The sequence below is a fragment of the Pteropus medius genome, unplaced genomic scaffold (assembly GCF_902729225.1).
Source record: "Pteropus medius unplaced genomic scaffold, Ma_sr-lr_union100, whole genome shotgun sequence".
Lineage (NCBI taxonomy): Eukaryota > Metazoa > Chordata > Mammalia > Chiroptera > Pteropodidae > Pteropus > Pteropus medius.
The window spans coordinates 496,753-508,208 of NW_024355990.1; the positions used below are offsets into that span (position 1 = coordinate 496,753).

Genomic DNA, 11,456 nt, shown 5'->3' on the forward strand with positions numbered 1-11,456 from the left:
TCCCACCCATGTCTCCGGGGCCTTCCAAGTCATCTGTAAGCTGAGGATGATAGCTTTTCAGGCCTCTTCTTGCAGGCCCCAGGGGACACACACCTCCCTGTGCACCTGCCACACGCGGCTCTGCTGAGCAGCCCTCGCTGGGGGCTACTGTGCACCATTGGTGGACTCTTTGCTCCTAGTAGTTCAGGCTGAGGCGGGAGCTCAGGAGCTTGGCTCTCTTGTTCCCAGGCAGCCAGCCTGACACCTGGTCCCAGCCCAGGGTGACGCTGCCGCCCCCTCCACCCAACCCTCCTCCCTGCCAGGGCTGCAGGCGAGACAAGCAGCTGTTCTCAGCCTGGAGTACACGCCCCCCCAGACATGCCCAGCAGAGTCTCCCCCAGCCTGTCGGCTCTGTTCTGAGGCCCAAGCCCTCCTAGGCTGATAACTGGGGACCGTGGGGCAGGCCCGGGCACCCACCAATGCTGTTGACCCTGCCAGGGGCCCCCACGTGCCCGTCACTGCGAGTGTCGCTGGGGCAGGAGGTCCTTGAGAGGGGCTGCTGAGGACAGTGGCAGGCTCAGTGACCTGCCTCCTCTGTCAGCTTCCAGGGAGCTCAGCCCGCCTGGAGGCCGACGCCACTGCCTCTGCCAGGCAGGGCCCGGCCCAGGCTCAGACACTTAGAGACCCTGGGCCTACGCTGTGGTTCCGCCCAGCGCCTTGCCCCACAGGCCCTGGCAAAGAAGCAGTGCTGTCTCTCCGTGCCACGCGGAGTCACAGGAGTTATGATGGGGGCTGTGGCACCGGCCCAAGGCGGGCGCTGTTTGGGTGCAGGGAATCCCTTTATCTGATTCTAGAACCATCCAGGGGCTTTCACAGAGAGGCAGGACCACAGGGAGAGCCCTAGAGGTGTCCGTGGCTGAGGGCAGGGCTGCCTGGGGCCTGGGGACGGTACGGAGAGGGGCGGGGTCTTTGGGTAGTGGGCAGAGAAGCCTGTCCGGGAGCCCTGAGTGGGCACGGACTCCGGCCTTTCTCAGGGGACACAGTGGAGGATGGCCGAGGGCCATCGTTGCAGACGTTGCTCGCGCCACCTCAGGACGCCAGCTGGTGGTAGGGGGTCCTCGACACTTCCTGGCTTAATCATCTCGCGGTCATTTCATTGCATAGCAGGACAAAGTGCATCTACATGGCACATCTGACCACAGCTACAGATGCGTACTTGCTACGGAGAGGCTGAAATAGTTCACGAGGTTCTCACACAGAGTCAATGTAACCATTAGGACTCCTGAGGATTTCGGGGTATGTGGCGTCGTGAAGGCTGCAGAGGTCGGGGGCTGACAGAGGCTCGGCCGTGCGTCGCTGCCATGTGTCTCTGTAACCTGGGTCACCTCCGGGGCTCATCTAGCTGCCTCACTTGACAGAGGCCAGGCTGCCTTCGTCCACAGACACTTCCTCCCAAAGTCCACCTGTGCAGGTCAGCACGTGTCACAGAAACATGCCTTTGCTGGGCTCACCGCCTCTCTCGTCACGTGCTTCAGGCGAGGAACGAGGCTGACCTTTGTCCTGTCCAGCTCGGCAGAGGCGGCCTGCTGTGGGGGTGACCGTGCAGTGTCCCTGGGCGGGGGGAGGGGTAGCCTGTGCAGGTCCCTTGGGATTGAGCGCCTGGAGGCCCTGAGGAAATTGGAGACGGTGGGGCCAGGAGCCGCGTGCCCGTGTGGGCGTGGGGGTGGGACTGTCGAGGAGGTGGCTGAGCCAGGCTGGGTGGCCGTCCCTGGAGCGAGCCCTGGCAGGCGTGGGGGCTGCAGACCGGGGGCTGTGGAATGGCTTCCCCATCCACTGACTCTTTGTCAGCTTTTCTGAGAGTTCACTTGGCACCTGAAACATGACTTCCGAATTGTCCAGAGGGACAGACACCCTGCAATGGTCAGGAAGGCGTGTGATGAGGAAGGTTTCGAGGGGGTGTCTCCTCGTGGACACTGTGGACCCCGTCTTTCCCGTGTGTCCCGAGGTCACACATGAGGAGTACGTGTCCAGACCGAGGACTTGGTGTCATCTGTGCTGCTGGGCGTTTCGTGGAGACACCGAGCCACTGACGGGAGGCTCTGCCCCTCGCCCAGTGCCCAGGACGCCAGGCTGGCCGCCCAGGAGACGTTCCTGTTCTGGTTACCTGAGGGCGAATCCTCTACATGTCCCTGGGGACACCTGCCTGCTTGCTCAGGTGTGCCTTCACCTGCCTCGGCAGGGCTGGAGTGGGCCAGCCTCCGCAGGAGTGTGGCCTGCGCCTCGGGCCAGGGGAGAGATGGGCCTGCCCCTTCCCGCCCCTGAAGACCACCGGGGCAGCACTAGGCTACAGGCTCTGCCCAGGTGGAGGTGGCTGGAGGTGGCGGAGCAGGGAGACTTGCGAGTCCTCCAGTGGCTCAGGCGCACAGGTGGCGACCCCAAGGCCAGGGCATTCTCCAGAGACCACGGGGAGAGAGGCGAGACCCTGCAGAAGCCCCGGCTGGGGACGGGGGGGCAGCCCAGGAAGCCCTGGAGGGACATCCGGGGACCTGTAGGGACCTCCGCAGACTGTTCTTGGGCAGAAGGAGACTGGAGACGCAGAGGCCCAGGCCTCCCGCAGAGCCCAGCCAGCAACTGGAGCAGGGACCACAGAGTGACCGTCCCAACCTCAACCTGCGGCCCGCAGCTCAGTGCACAGCCCAGCCTCGGGCAGGACAGCACCTGTGCAGGAGTGTCCCTTCAGGCGGATGGGGGGGGCTCTGGCCCGGGGGCCAGGAGTGACCGTCAGCGATCAGCAAGGACGCCTTTGTGCCTCAATGGCTGCTGGGTGTCATTGCGTGTCAGAGCCTTCCAATTTAAGAAAAGTTATCTTGTAAAAATATTCAGGATAAAGATGGCAGATCTTATCTGAGTTTCCAGCAAAAGCCTCAGCACAGGAAGTTGCAACACTTCTTTGTAGAACCTTCCATTCCACGTAAGGCTCTCGGCAACATTTAATGGGTAGGAGCTGTTGATACTGGTCCTAGAGATTGTTGACAGCCAAGGAAACCGAAACGGCTGCCAGCAGCGCTCACCAACTGTGCAATCTCCGCCCCTCACACTTTCTGAGCAGGTTCAGGTTGGACAAGGACGGTCACCCCGTCACTGAGTCCCTGGTTCCAGGGGAAGAGTTCATTTCATCATAGGGACAGGGGGATGAGGCAGGGGGCTAAGCAGGGCCGCCGGTGCTACCTGGTCAGACCCCCAGCGGGCTTGAGAAGCAGCAAGCGGAACTCAGAACGGGGCGTCCAGTGGCCGGGCCAGGCAGAGGTCCTCCTCCTCAGTGTCACTCTCCTCGCTCAGCCCAGAGCCTGTGGGGTCAGGACCCAGCCTGGTCACCGATGGCCCCAAGCTCCTGGGATCATCACATTCCAGGTTCGCTCTGCACTCAGCCCTCTGCCCATCCCCCAGAACTGGAAGAGCAGTCAGAATCAGCTGAATTAAAAAACAAAGGCTCCCGACTCTTTGACATTCCGGAAAAGGCAAAACTGTGGAGACGGTGAAGAGACCAGTGGATGCCAGGGCTTGCGGGGGGCAGGCGGAGTACGGAGGGTTCAGGGCAGTGGAGCTACTCTGTGTGACGCCATGCTATGTAAGTGTCATCGCGCAGTCGCCCACGCCCGCAGGAGGCACAGCGCCCGCAGCGACCCGCGCGTCAGCTGCCGACGGCAACCAGTGACAGCAGCACTGTTGGCTCTTCGGCTGTCGGCAGCGCCGGCGAAGGCGGGAAACGCAGCCGGGGCAGCGGCGCACGGTGATTCCCTGCACTTTCTGCCCAGCTTTTCTGTAAACCTAAAACTGCCGAAGAAAACCAGAATCTATTTATTTTTTCATCATAGGGTCAACAAATGGTCCAGCAGGCAATTTTAAAGCACTTTTAAACAGTTTAAAGTAATGGGGACAAATGTCACATTGAAGGGCGGCGGAGGCAGCCAGGGCGTTGGGATCGCAGCCCATGAGAGCGCCTCGGGAAGTCGCTTCTGGTCCATAAGAGCAAATCTGGCAAATGGCCCATCCAAGTGTCCCCTAAAGGAGCCGCAAGACAAAGCAGTAGAGCCCAGGCATGGGATGCAGGAGCCGGGGAGGAGCTGGCTGTCCCAAGCTGCCCTGGGTCGCTCGGACCCTCCACGGCCTGAGCAGGACTGAAAGGGTACACCGCACGATGGACACGGCGTTTTCCCGGCGACTTGCTCCCTGACCAGTCTGTGTCCCCTTTGCTCGACAGTGGCCAGCACTGCCCAGTGGAAAGGCACAGGGAGGGGGGGAGGGGCGCACGGCTCGGAGCAAGGTCGGGCACAGACGGGGGCCGGGGGCATCCTGGCACTGACGGCAGGAGCTCGGGGACCCCACCGGCCCCTGGCACGTCTGCGGCCACCTACGCAGCGGCCCCAGAGGCCTCTGACTCATCGGCTTCCCTTTCTCCAGGGAGGGTCCCAAGAACCAATGAGGAGGACTCAGGACCCCTGCCAGCCATGCGGACCTCCACGCCCTTCCTCCCCACACCCCTGACGCTCTGGGCCCTCCTGCTCATCGCAGTCTCCCCTAGTGCTCAGACAGGAAGTAAGTCTCTGGGTCCCACCCTCTCTCCAGGGGAGGCAGTGGGGAGGAGCAGACCCAGGGCAGGCTGGAGTCGGGGATCTCTGCTGGTGAATGTCCTGAGGTCCAGCCGTCACCCACATGTGTGACGGTTCTCTCCACACAGAATGGGACGATCCCGCCTGCACCAAGGACGTGGTCTCTGTGTCCAGGGGCCAGCCTGCGGTGATGACCTGCAACATCTCCAACCCCTTCTCCTTCGTCAACATCTGCATGATGGGCTCCGGGGACTGTCAGCCCATCTTCCAGGATGTGACCCAAGGAGACTTCGTCCAGGACAGGTGGAAACTCTGCATTCGAGGAGGCGTGGCGCGGCTGGAGACAGAGGAAGCCCAGGACACCCAGGCGGGGCGGTACAAGTGGCTATTGGTGGGAGGCCAGAAAAGTATTGTGTTCACCACCCTGAACGTTTCAGGTGAGGGGCGGGGCTGGGGCGGGGCCGGCAAGAGGCGGGGCGAGCGCGAGGGGCGGGGCGTCCGCACTCCGCAGTTGCAGCGCCTGGAGCATGTATTTGCCCAAAGGACTCGGGACTCCGCCCATACCCAGCAGTCACCCGCGGTCCCCTCACCTTGTCCAGCACCTCCCCCCGCCCCTCAGCCTGTCCTGGACACTGTCCACCTCCAGGGCCCATCACGCTGCCCCAGACCAGACTCCACTCCTGCCAGCCGCCTGGCTTCACGGCTTGCTCCCTCCAGGCGCCACTTCCTTAGGACCAGGCCACTTCTCAGAGCCACTGAGAAACCGGAAACAATCAACAGAGAGCAATCATGTCAATCATGTCCCTAAGCTCCTGTCCCTAAGCTCCTGTCCCCTGTCCACCGCGGACCCCGATCCCGTCCCTCTCTAAAACTGCCCTCACCCACTGCCCTCTTCCTTCGCTGCAAAGCACCCCAAGTCTGCGCCGCCCCCTCCCAGGCCTCTCCTCCCTAGCCGAGTTCTAATCCGGTGTGGTCCCTGAGCTCTGATGGCAGGGAGCCGCCGCGGGGTGGCAGGGCCCGAGGGGTCAGCGAGCCCTGGCGGCTCCTGAACCCCGGTCTCGTCTTCTCTCCCTGACAGAGCCCCCGGAGCCGCCCTTGACGCTGTCGTCCTGGGGTAGGTGCTTCATCCATCCTCCCCCACAGCTGCTGGTGAGGGCGTCTCGGGCAAGGCCGCCCTCGGTGGTGTCCGTGAACCCTGCCCACTTCCCTGCCCGCTCTCCTGCCCCAGTGTCCCTGGCCACAGGGTGCTGTGCTGTCCCTCTCTGGGCTTCCTGGGGGCCGCACTAGCGGTGGGTAATGGGCTGCCTGCTTCCTGCAGCCCTGGGGACACTCCACGACCCGCTCGAGGCCCAAACCCACAGCCAACCCCAGGGCCAGTTCCAGAGCCAGCTCCAGGTGACCCTGGTCCTCGTCCTCACCACCCTCTTCATCCTTGGTGTGCTGGTCTGGCGCAGGAGGTGCTGCTCACCACAGCACCAGCTGGTCCCACAGGTGGGGGCTCCGGGCCTGGTCTGGAAGTGGGGGTTGGGGCGGTCTGGGTGAGGCTAGGACACTGCATGGACACTTGGCCCCATGGGCTTGCCCACATGTGGCTAAGGGGATAGGGGTGCAGGGTCCCAGAGAGCTGGTGGCCCTCCCCCAGAAGACCCTAACAGGGCCTAGTGTCCCTGCCCTGTGTCCCCAGGACACCCTGGAGGACAGCTTGGGGGTGCATGGGGGCTGGACTTCCAGGAGACCCAGGATGTGTGTTTGGTGGTGTGTGTGCAGTTGTGTGTGAGCGTGTGTGGCACACGGGTGTGTCTGAGTGTGCACACGCGTTTCCTTGCCCGCCCTCATCCCTCCCTCTGCTTTCCCCCTCCAGATGAGTTGGTTCCGAGCTGAGAAAAGAGTGGACACCAGCCAGGAGCGTGAAGAAGCCCACTTGGTGTCCAGGACCCCCCCTGGATCCCCGCCCCAATGAGGCCACCAGCACCAGGTGGTCACAAGCCCAGCAGGGAGCCTTGCTGGCTCACTCCACCCGTCTGGCTGACATGTCCCCGAGGTGGCAGACGGAAGCAGGATCTTGTCCCAGTCTGCTGGCAGGGGACCCGCTGAGTGTGCCCACCCTTCAGCCAGAGTTGGGGAGTCATGTGCCCCGTGAAGAGGAGGGGCCTGAGGCCTGGCTAGAAAAGCCTGGCAGCATCCTGGGCTTCCCCTGGTCACCCATGCCAGGGACCAGGGACAGGCCCTTCCCCACCTCCGACTTCAGTGCCAGCCACCAAACAGGGGGACCTCTCAGGGCCTCTCCCTCCCGCCCCCTCCATCCTGGCCTGGGCTCCTGTTCCCCGCGGGGAAATTCCTGCCCCTCGGAGGCGCCCCCGTTTTTGACTCTGAGCAAAAACAAGTTTGGGGGCCCCTACTGACAGTGGTCAATGTCCAAGATGGGGGGTTAGAGGCCTGAGATGGGGCGCCGGCCCCCGCCGCCACCAGGGGGCGCGGCTCTGGGAAAGAGGCGGGGCAAGTGCAACGGGCGGGACCTGAGCCCACGCCCACGCCCACGCCCGCCCTCGCCCCGCCACCCTCCCGCCTCCGCCCTGCCCGCCACCGCGTGTGTCGGAAGTCTTCGTGATCACCGCCGTGCACCTTGACTTGTAGATATATTTTAATAGCAATAAATCTTTATTGGCTTTTTTTTAACAAAATCATTTTTAAAAACAGAAGCCTCCCTCTAGAAGTACTACTCCAATGCTTTGAAAATCATCTGTAACACTAACCCAATAAAAATAATGCAATTAATAAAGCATCAGATGAGCTGGGAAGTACAAATTTTGTCAATGGGAAAATACATAGAAATCTAAAAGAAGCTGCTTCTTGTGTTAAATCTCTCTAAGGCAACCGAGAGGCACGTCCTCTGCAAGTCCCCTCTCCTGCATGGACCCCAGACTGGGGCCTGAGGTCCTATCTCTGTGGCATTCGCACGTCCAGGGGTCCCAGAATGGCTGCATTCGAATCTCTCGGTCAAAACAAGTCTCAGCCACCACAGAGCTGGGTCTGCGCCCCCGTGGGGCCAGCCTGTCGGACTCAGTGGCCACAGCACCCGAGACTTCCTGCTTTGGGGGCCGTGTCGCCTGAAACAGAGCAAAAGTGTTGCTGCATTTAAAAGCCATTTTAAGATTGGGGGGGGCACGAAGTCCTTCCGCTCCTGCACCCCCACCCCACCCCTGGGCAGGAGGCGGGAATGAGGGGCTGCGCCTGGGCCTCTGACCGCATGTGTCCGCCCTTCGTCTGTCTGTGTCTGGAGGTTTGAGTTCCAGGCCTCACAGCACAGGCCCCCCCCACTGCCCTCCCCTGCAGCCCACACCAAGAGGGAGTCCATGAGGAGCATGAGGCCAGGTTTCTGGGCATAAATCAGGTCCCAGTAGGAAGTGGCCCAGGAGCTTGATCAGGCAGCGGGAGCTTGACCCCACTGCACCCAGGGGCCCCTTCTCCTGCCCCTGTGCCCCCTACCTTCCTATCTCCCCTCCCCTGATGTTCCCTGTGTGGATGTGGGAGGGGCGGGGGACCAGGACAACCAGCCACCCTGTGGGCACCCAGTGGGACGGTGGGGGAGCACGGCGGCCGCTCCCCCCAGCCCGGCCGTAGTACCTCCCCTCACCCGTGGCAACACCTCCAGGAAGCCCTCCCAGAGGGCCCCCCACCAGTTACCACCAGCCACCTCCCTGTCTGCCTCCCGAGGAGGTGACTGGGGCTTTGGGGGCGGCACCTTCCAGGTAATTGCGAGCAATTGGGTGCTGCAGACAGGAAGAGCCTCTGCAGGCCTGTGAGAAGGGGCCCTGTCTCCCCCGTCGCTGAGTCTGTGGTGGGCAGAGTGGCAGTGAGCATGGCCCTGCAGTCCCCCCTGCTTTCTGTGCTCCTCGGGCTGGCTGGGGCCCTGCACGGCGCCACCCCAGGTAAGCTCTTCCAATGGTCTCTCATCACGTCCGTCCCCCACTGCGCCCTCCTCCCGTGCACTCGGCGTCCCCACCCCGGCTCCAGCCTGGGGACACCCCTTCCCAGGAGGGAGGAGTTGGGGATGCAGAGTGTGACTCTCCCGCAGAGCCTGTCACAAAACAGCCAGCGCCTGGCGTTGGTGACATCTGGGTGCAGAATGCCCACGGTTTTGATCTCTCTCTCTCCACCTGAATGTCAGGGACTTCCTACAATCTTTGTCATGAGAGAGTTTTGTCGCTTAGTTTGCTTTTTAAAACTGACCTATGTGCGAAGTTCTGCAGTCAGATGAGGGGTGTAGGTGGGCCGCGAAGGGGGACTCGGCAGGCGGATTCTTGTGCCAGAAAAATAAGAGCCACAGAATTCAGTCTGTTGACGAGCTGAGGATCGGATTACGTTAAAGAAGGTCTGTGTTTGCAACAGAAGCTGGGCCTGCTGAGACCGGGCAGACGAGGGGCGTTTCTGGGTGTCCCACGGACAAGCCAGGACGAGCCCGCCCAAGAGAGCCACTGGAAATGGTGGGGAAGCTGAGGCAGCCAGGTCGGGACAGTGCCTCTGGCTATCTTGGGGACTGTCATGCAGGGGGAGAAGGTGTAGAGCCGGGGAGAGCGGGCAGGGCTGCCCAGCGAGGGAGAAGCCCAGCTCCACACCCAGGCTCCCGACCCTGCGTGCAGAGGCCGCAGGCAGCCCGGCCACCGCAGGCCCTTCAGAACTTGCACACAGCCACCAGGGAGCTGGCGCCCTCGGCTGCTTTCAGCTCCCATGGGCGCCCGGTCTGCGGTGGGGCCTCTTCTTCCAGGCCACCATCCCCTGCAGAGGGGGTGTGGGGGTCTCTGCCCCTCCGGCCAGGCTGGTGGTGACGGTGGCAGGTCCCTCCTGCAGAGGTGTGGCAGTCCCCCCCCTACACCATCGCCCCAGAGAAGGGCTCCATCAGCATCACCTGCTCCACGCGTGAGCCTCTGCTCGGGGTCTACCTGAAGCAAAGTCACTGGCCCAAGCTGGCCAACGTGGTTTACTACGAGGACGGGAAGGAGCCCACCGTGGATGAGCGGTTCAAGGGCCGGGTCACCTTCTCGGGATCACAGCACAACCTGACCATCAGCATGCACCACCTGCAGCCAGCCGACACCGGCACCTACGTCTGCCAGGCCATCGTGCAGGACGAGGTCTGGGGTCCCGGCACTTTGGTCGTGGTGACAGGTAGGGGGAGCACCCACCCTGAGACCACTCCACCCGCCTGCTGGCCAGGCCGGGCTCCGCCTGCCCCCATCCGGGCACCTCTCCTCCACACTTGCCAGAGTCCTTCCTTCCAGCTCCAGCCTGCCTCCTCCAGGGAGCCCCCTGGATTGCCCCTTACTTCAGGCCCCCTTCTTGCCCTGAATCCTGAAGGCACTCACGGACTCCCCAACTTGCCAAGTGTGTCCCTCTGTCTCTTCTTTCCAGACACATGCCAGGAGACCCGGCCGACACACTTCACCTTCCTTGTGGTCCTGGCTATGAGCTTCTTCTACATTGGTGTGGGGCTGGGGGCTCTGTGTGTGTTGATGAAGACAAAGGTCAGTGTGACCCCTTAGCTGTCTCCCGTGTCCCTGTAAGCCATCTCCTCTCAGGGAGCAGGGAGAAAAGGCGAGCGGTTAAGCCCCGGGGAGCTGGCCACGTGGGCAGCCCCGGTGCCCATGAGCCCCTTCTGTCAGGGTCCCCGAGAGCTCCCGGAGTCCAGGGTGGGGGGATCCCGGAACTGGAAGTCTAGGGAGTCGGGAACGCAGGGGCAGGCACGGGGCCGGGACGCGTCCTGGCCAGACATCTAAGGGAGGAGTAAGAGGAGGCCCAGAGTGCACGATGCCTGGGTGTGACGGAGCGGGCACGTGTGTGTGAGCACGCGTGTGTGCAAGGGAGGGTGAGGGCTGTGGGCCTGAAATCAGTGTGTGAGCGTGTGTGAGCTTGTGCCAGAGATGGAAGGGGAAGGGGCAGCAGAGACAGTCGGCCAGGCCCTGGTCACTCAGCTGTTTGCCCAGCTCTGTCCCCTGGCACCAGCCCAGGCCCCTCCCTGTCCAGGTCCCTGGGGCAAGGTCACTGCCATCCCCCACCCCCCACCACTGCCCCCTCGCCCAGGCTGGGGGCAGCTCAGGAGACCTGAGGGGCCGTGAACTGGCCTCATGCCAGCCTAGCCCTGAGGCGGGAGGCGGAGGCAGAGCCAGGCAGCAGAGTTTGACAGACAGATTTTATTTTTCAGATCAAGAAGCTCTGCCAGAGGAAGGATGAGAGTCAGGCGTGCGTGGTCTACGAGGACATGTCCTGCAGCCGCCGCAGCAACGTGTCCTCCTCCAACCTGTACCACTGAGCGGGCGGCCCCAGGCCCATAGCTGGGGCCAGCCCTCCTGGCGCCTCCTACAGGAAGCCCTCCTCGCCTGCCTCCCCCTCTCAAAGCTGCCCTGCTCACCCTGCCCGCTGCCCCTGGCACCTCAGAGCCACCAGGGAGAAAGTCCCTCTGTCCTTCTGCTGCTCGTCCCTCACGGGGCGGGAGTTGGTTTCTCTGTCTGATGGGCTTGAGGCCGGGGCAGCGGGCAGCCTGGCAGAGGGCGGGGGCAGTCTTGCCACAAATAAAGTGTCCTTCTCCTCCCCCGACTCCAATGACCTCTTCTCAAGCAGACCTGGGCCCCTCGAGGCTCACGTTCTGGGCAGGGCGGCCTCCCCAGGAGGGGACAGGCTCCGGGGCCATGTCCACCTCTGAGAGCAGGGCTGGACGGACGGCCAGCCTCAGAGACGGGCAGCAGGAAAGAGGAGTCAGCAAAACGTCCACAAGAGCAGGTGAGGGATGAAACTATTGTCACTGACCCGAGAAACGGGTGGAGTGAGTGGCGGGAGAAGACCCCCCGGAACGAAAGAGGGAGGGGGACTCCG

The 11,456-nt window shown here is 62.8% G+C and overlaps 2 protein-coding genes and 1 long non-coding RNA gene across 6 annotated transcripts in view; 2 read left to right on the forward strand and 1 right to left on the reverse strand.

Annotated features, from left to right (window-relative positions):
• Nucleotides 1-7,390, forward strand: part of SECTM1 (secreted and transmembrane 1) — a 9,271-nt gene extending 1,881 nt beyond the window's left edge. For 2 of the 4 annotated variants that reach the window (XM_039859462.1, XM_039859464.1), the window contains exons 2-6: nucleotides 4,441-4,575; nucleotides 4,718-5,026; nucleotides 5,668-5,703; nucleotides 5,908-6,080; nucleotides 6,451-7,390. In XM_039859462.1, coding sequence (XP_039715396.1) covers nucleotides 4,488-4,575; nucleotides 4,718-5,026; nucleotides 5,668-5,703; nucleotides 5,908-6,080; nucleotides 6,451-6,549 — 705 coding nt within the window. In that variant the 5' untranslated portion in view covers nucleotides 4,441-4,487 and the 3' untranslated portion in view covers nucleotides 6,550-7,390. Of the gene's footprint in view, nucleotides 1-1,252; nucleotides 1,276-4,436; nucleotides 4,576-4,717; nucleotides 5,027-5,667; nucleotides 5,704-5,907; nucleotides 6,081-6,450 lie in introns of those variants that run through there. The other 2 variants (XM_039859465.1, XM_039859463.1) reach the window with 2 other exon arrangements.
• LOC120600143 (uncharacterized) lies at nucleotides 7,210-7,839 on the reverse strand. Its single transcript, XR_005652122.1, has 2 exons — nucleotides 7,788-7,839; nucleotides 7,210-7,696 (listed from the first exon to the last, which is right to left on the reverse strand). It is a non-coding gene; the product is annotated as an uncharacterized LOC120600143 (long non-coding RNA).
• Nucleotides 7,840-8,340: 501 nt separating this feature from the next.
• CD7 (CD7 molecule) lies at nucleotides 8,341-11,173 on the forward strand. Its single transcript, XM_039859469.1, has 4 exons — nucleotides 8,341-8,518; nucleotides 9,438-9,755; nucleotides 9,999-10,111; nucleotides 10,789-11,173. Exons 1-4 carry the CDS (start codon nucleotides 8,449-8,451, stop codon nucleotides 10,894-10,896), a joined length of 609 nt encoding a protein of 202 aa, XP_039715403.1. The 5' UTR covers nucleotides 8,341-8,448; the 3' UTR covers nucleotides 10,897-11,173.
• Nucleotides 11,174-11,456: the final 283 nt, after the last annotated feature.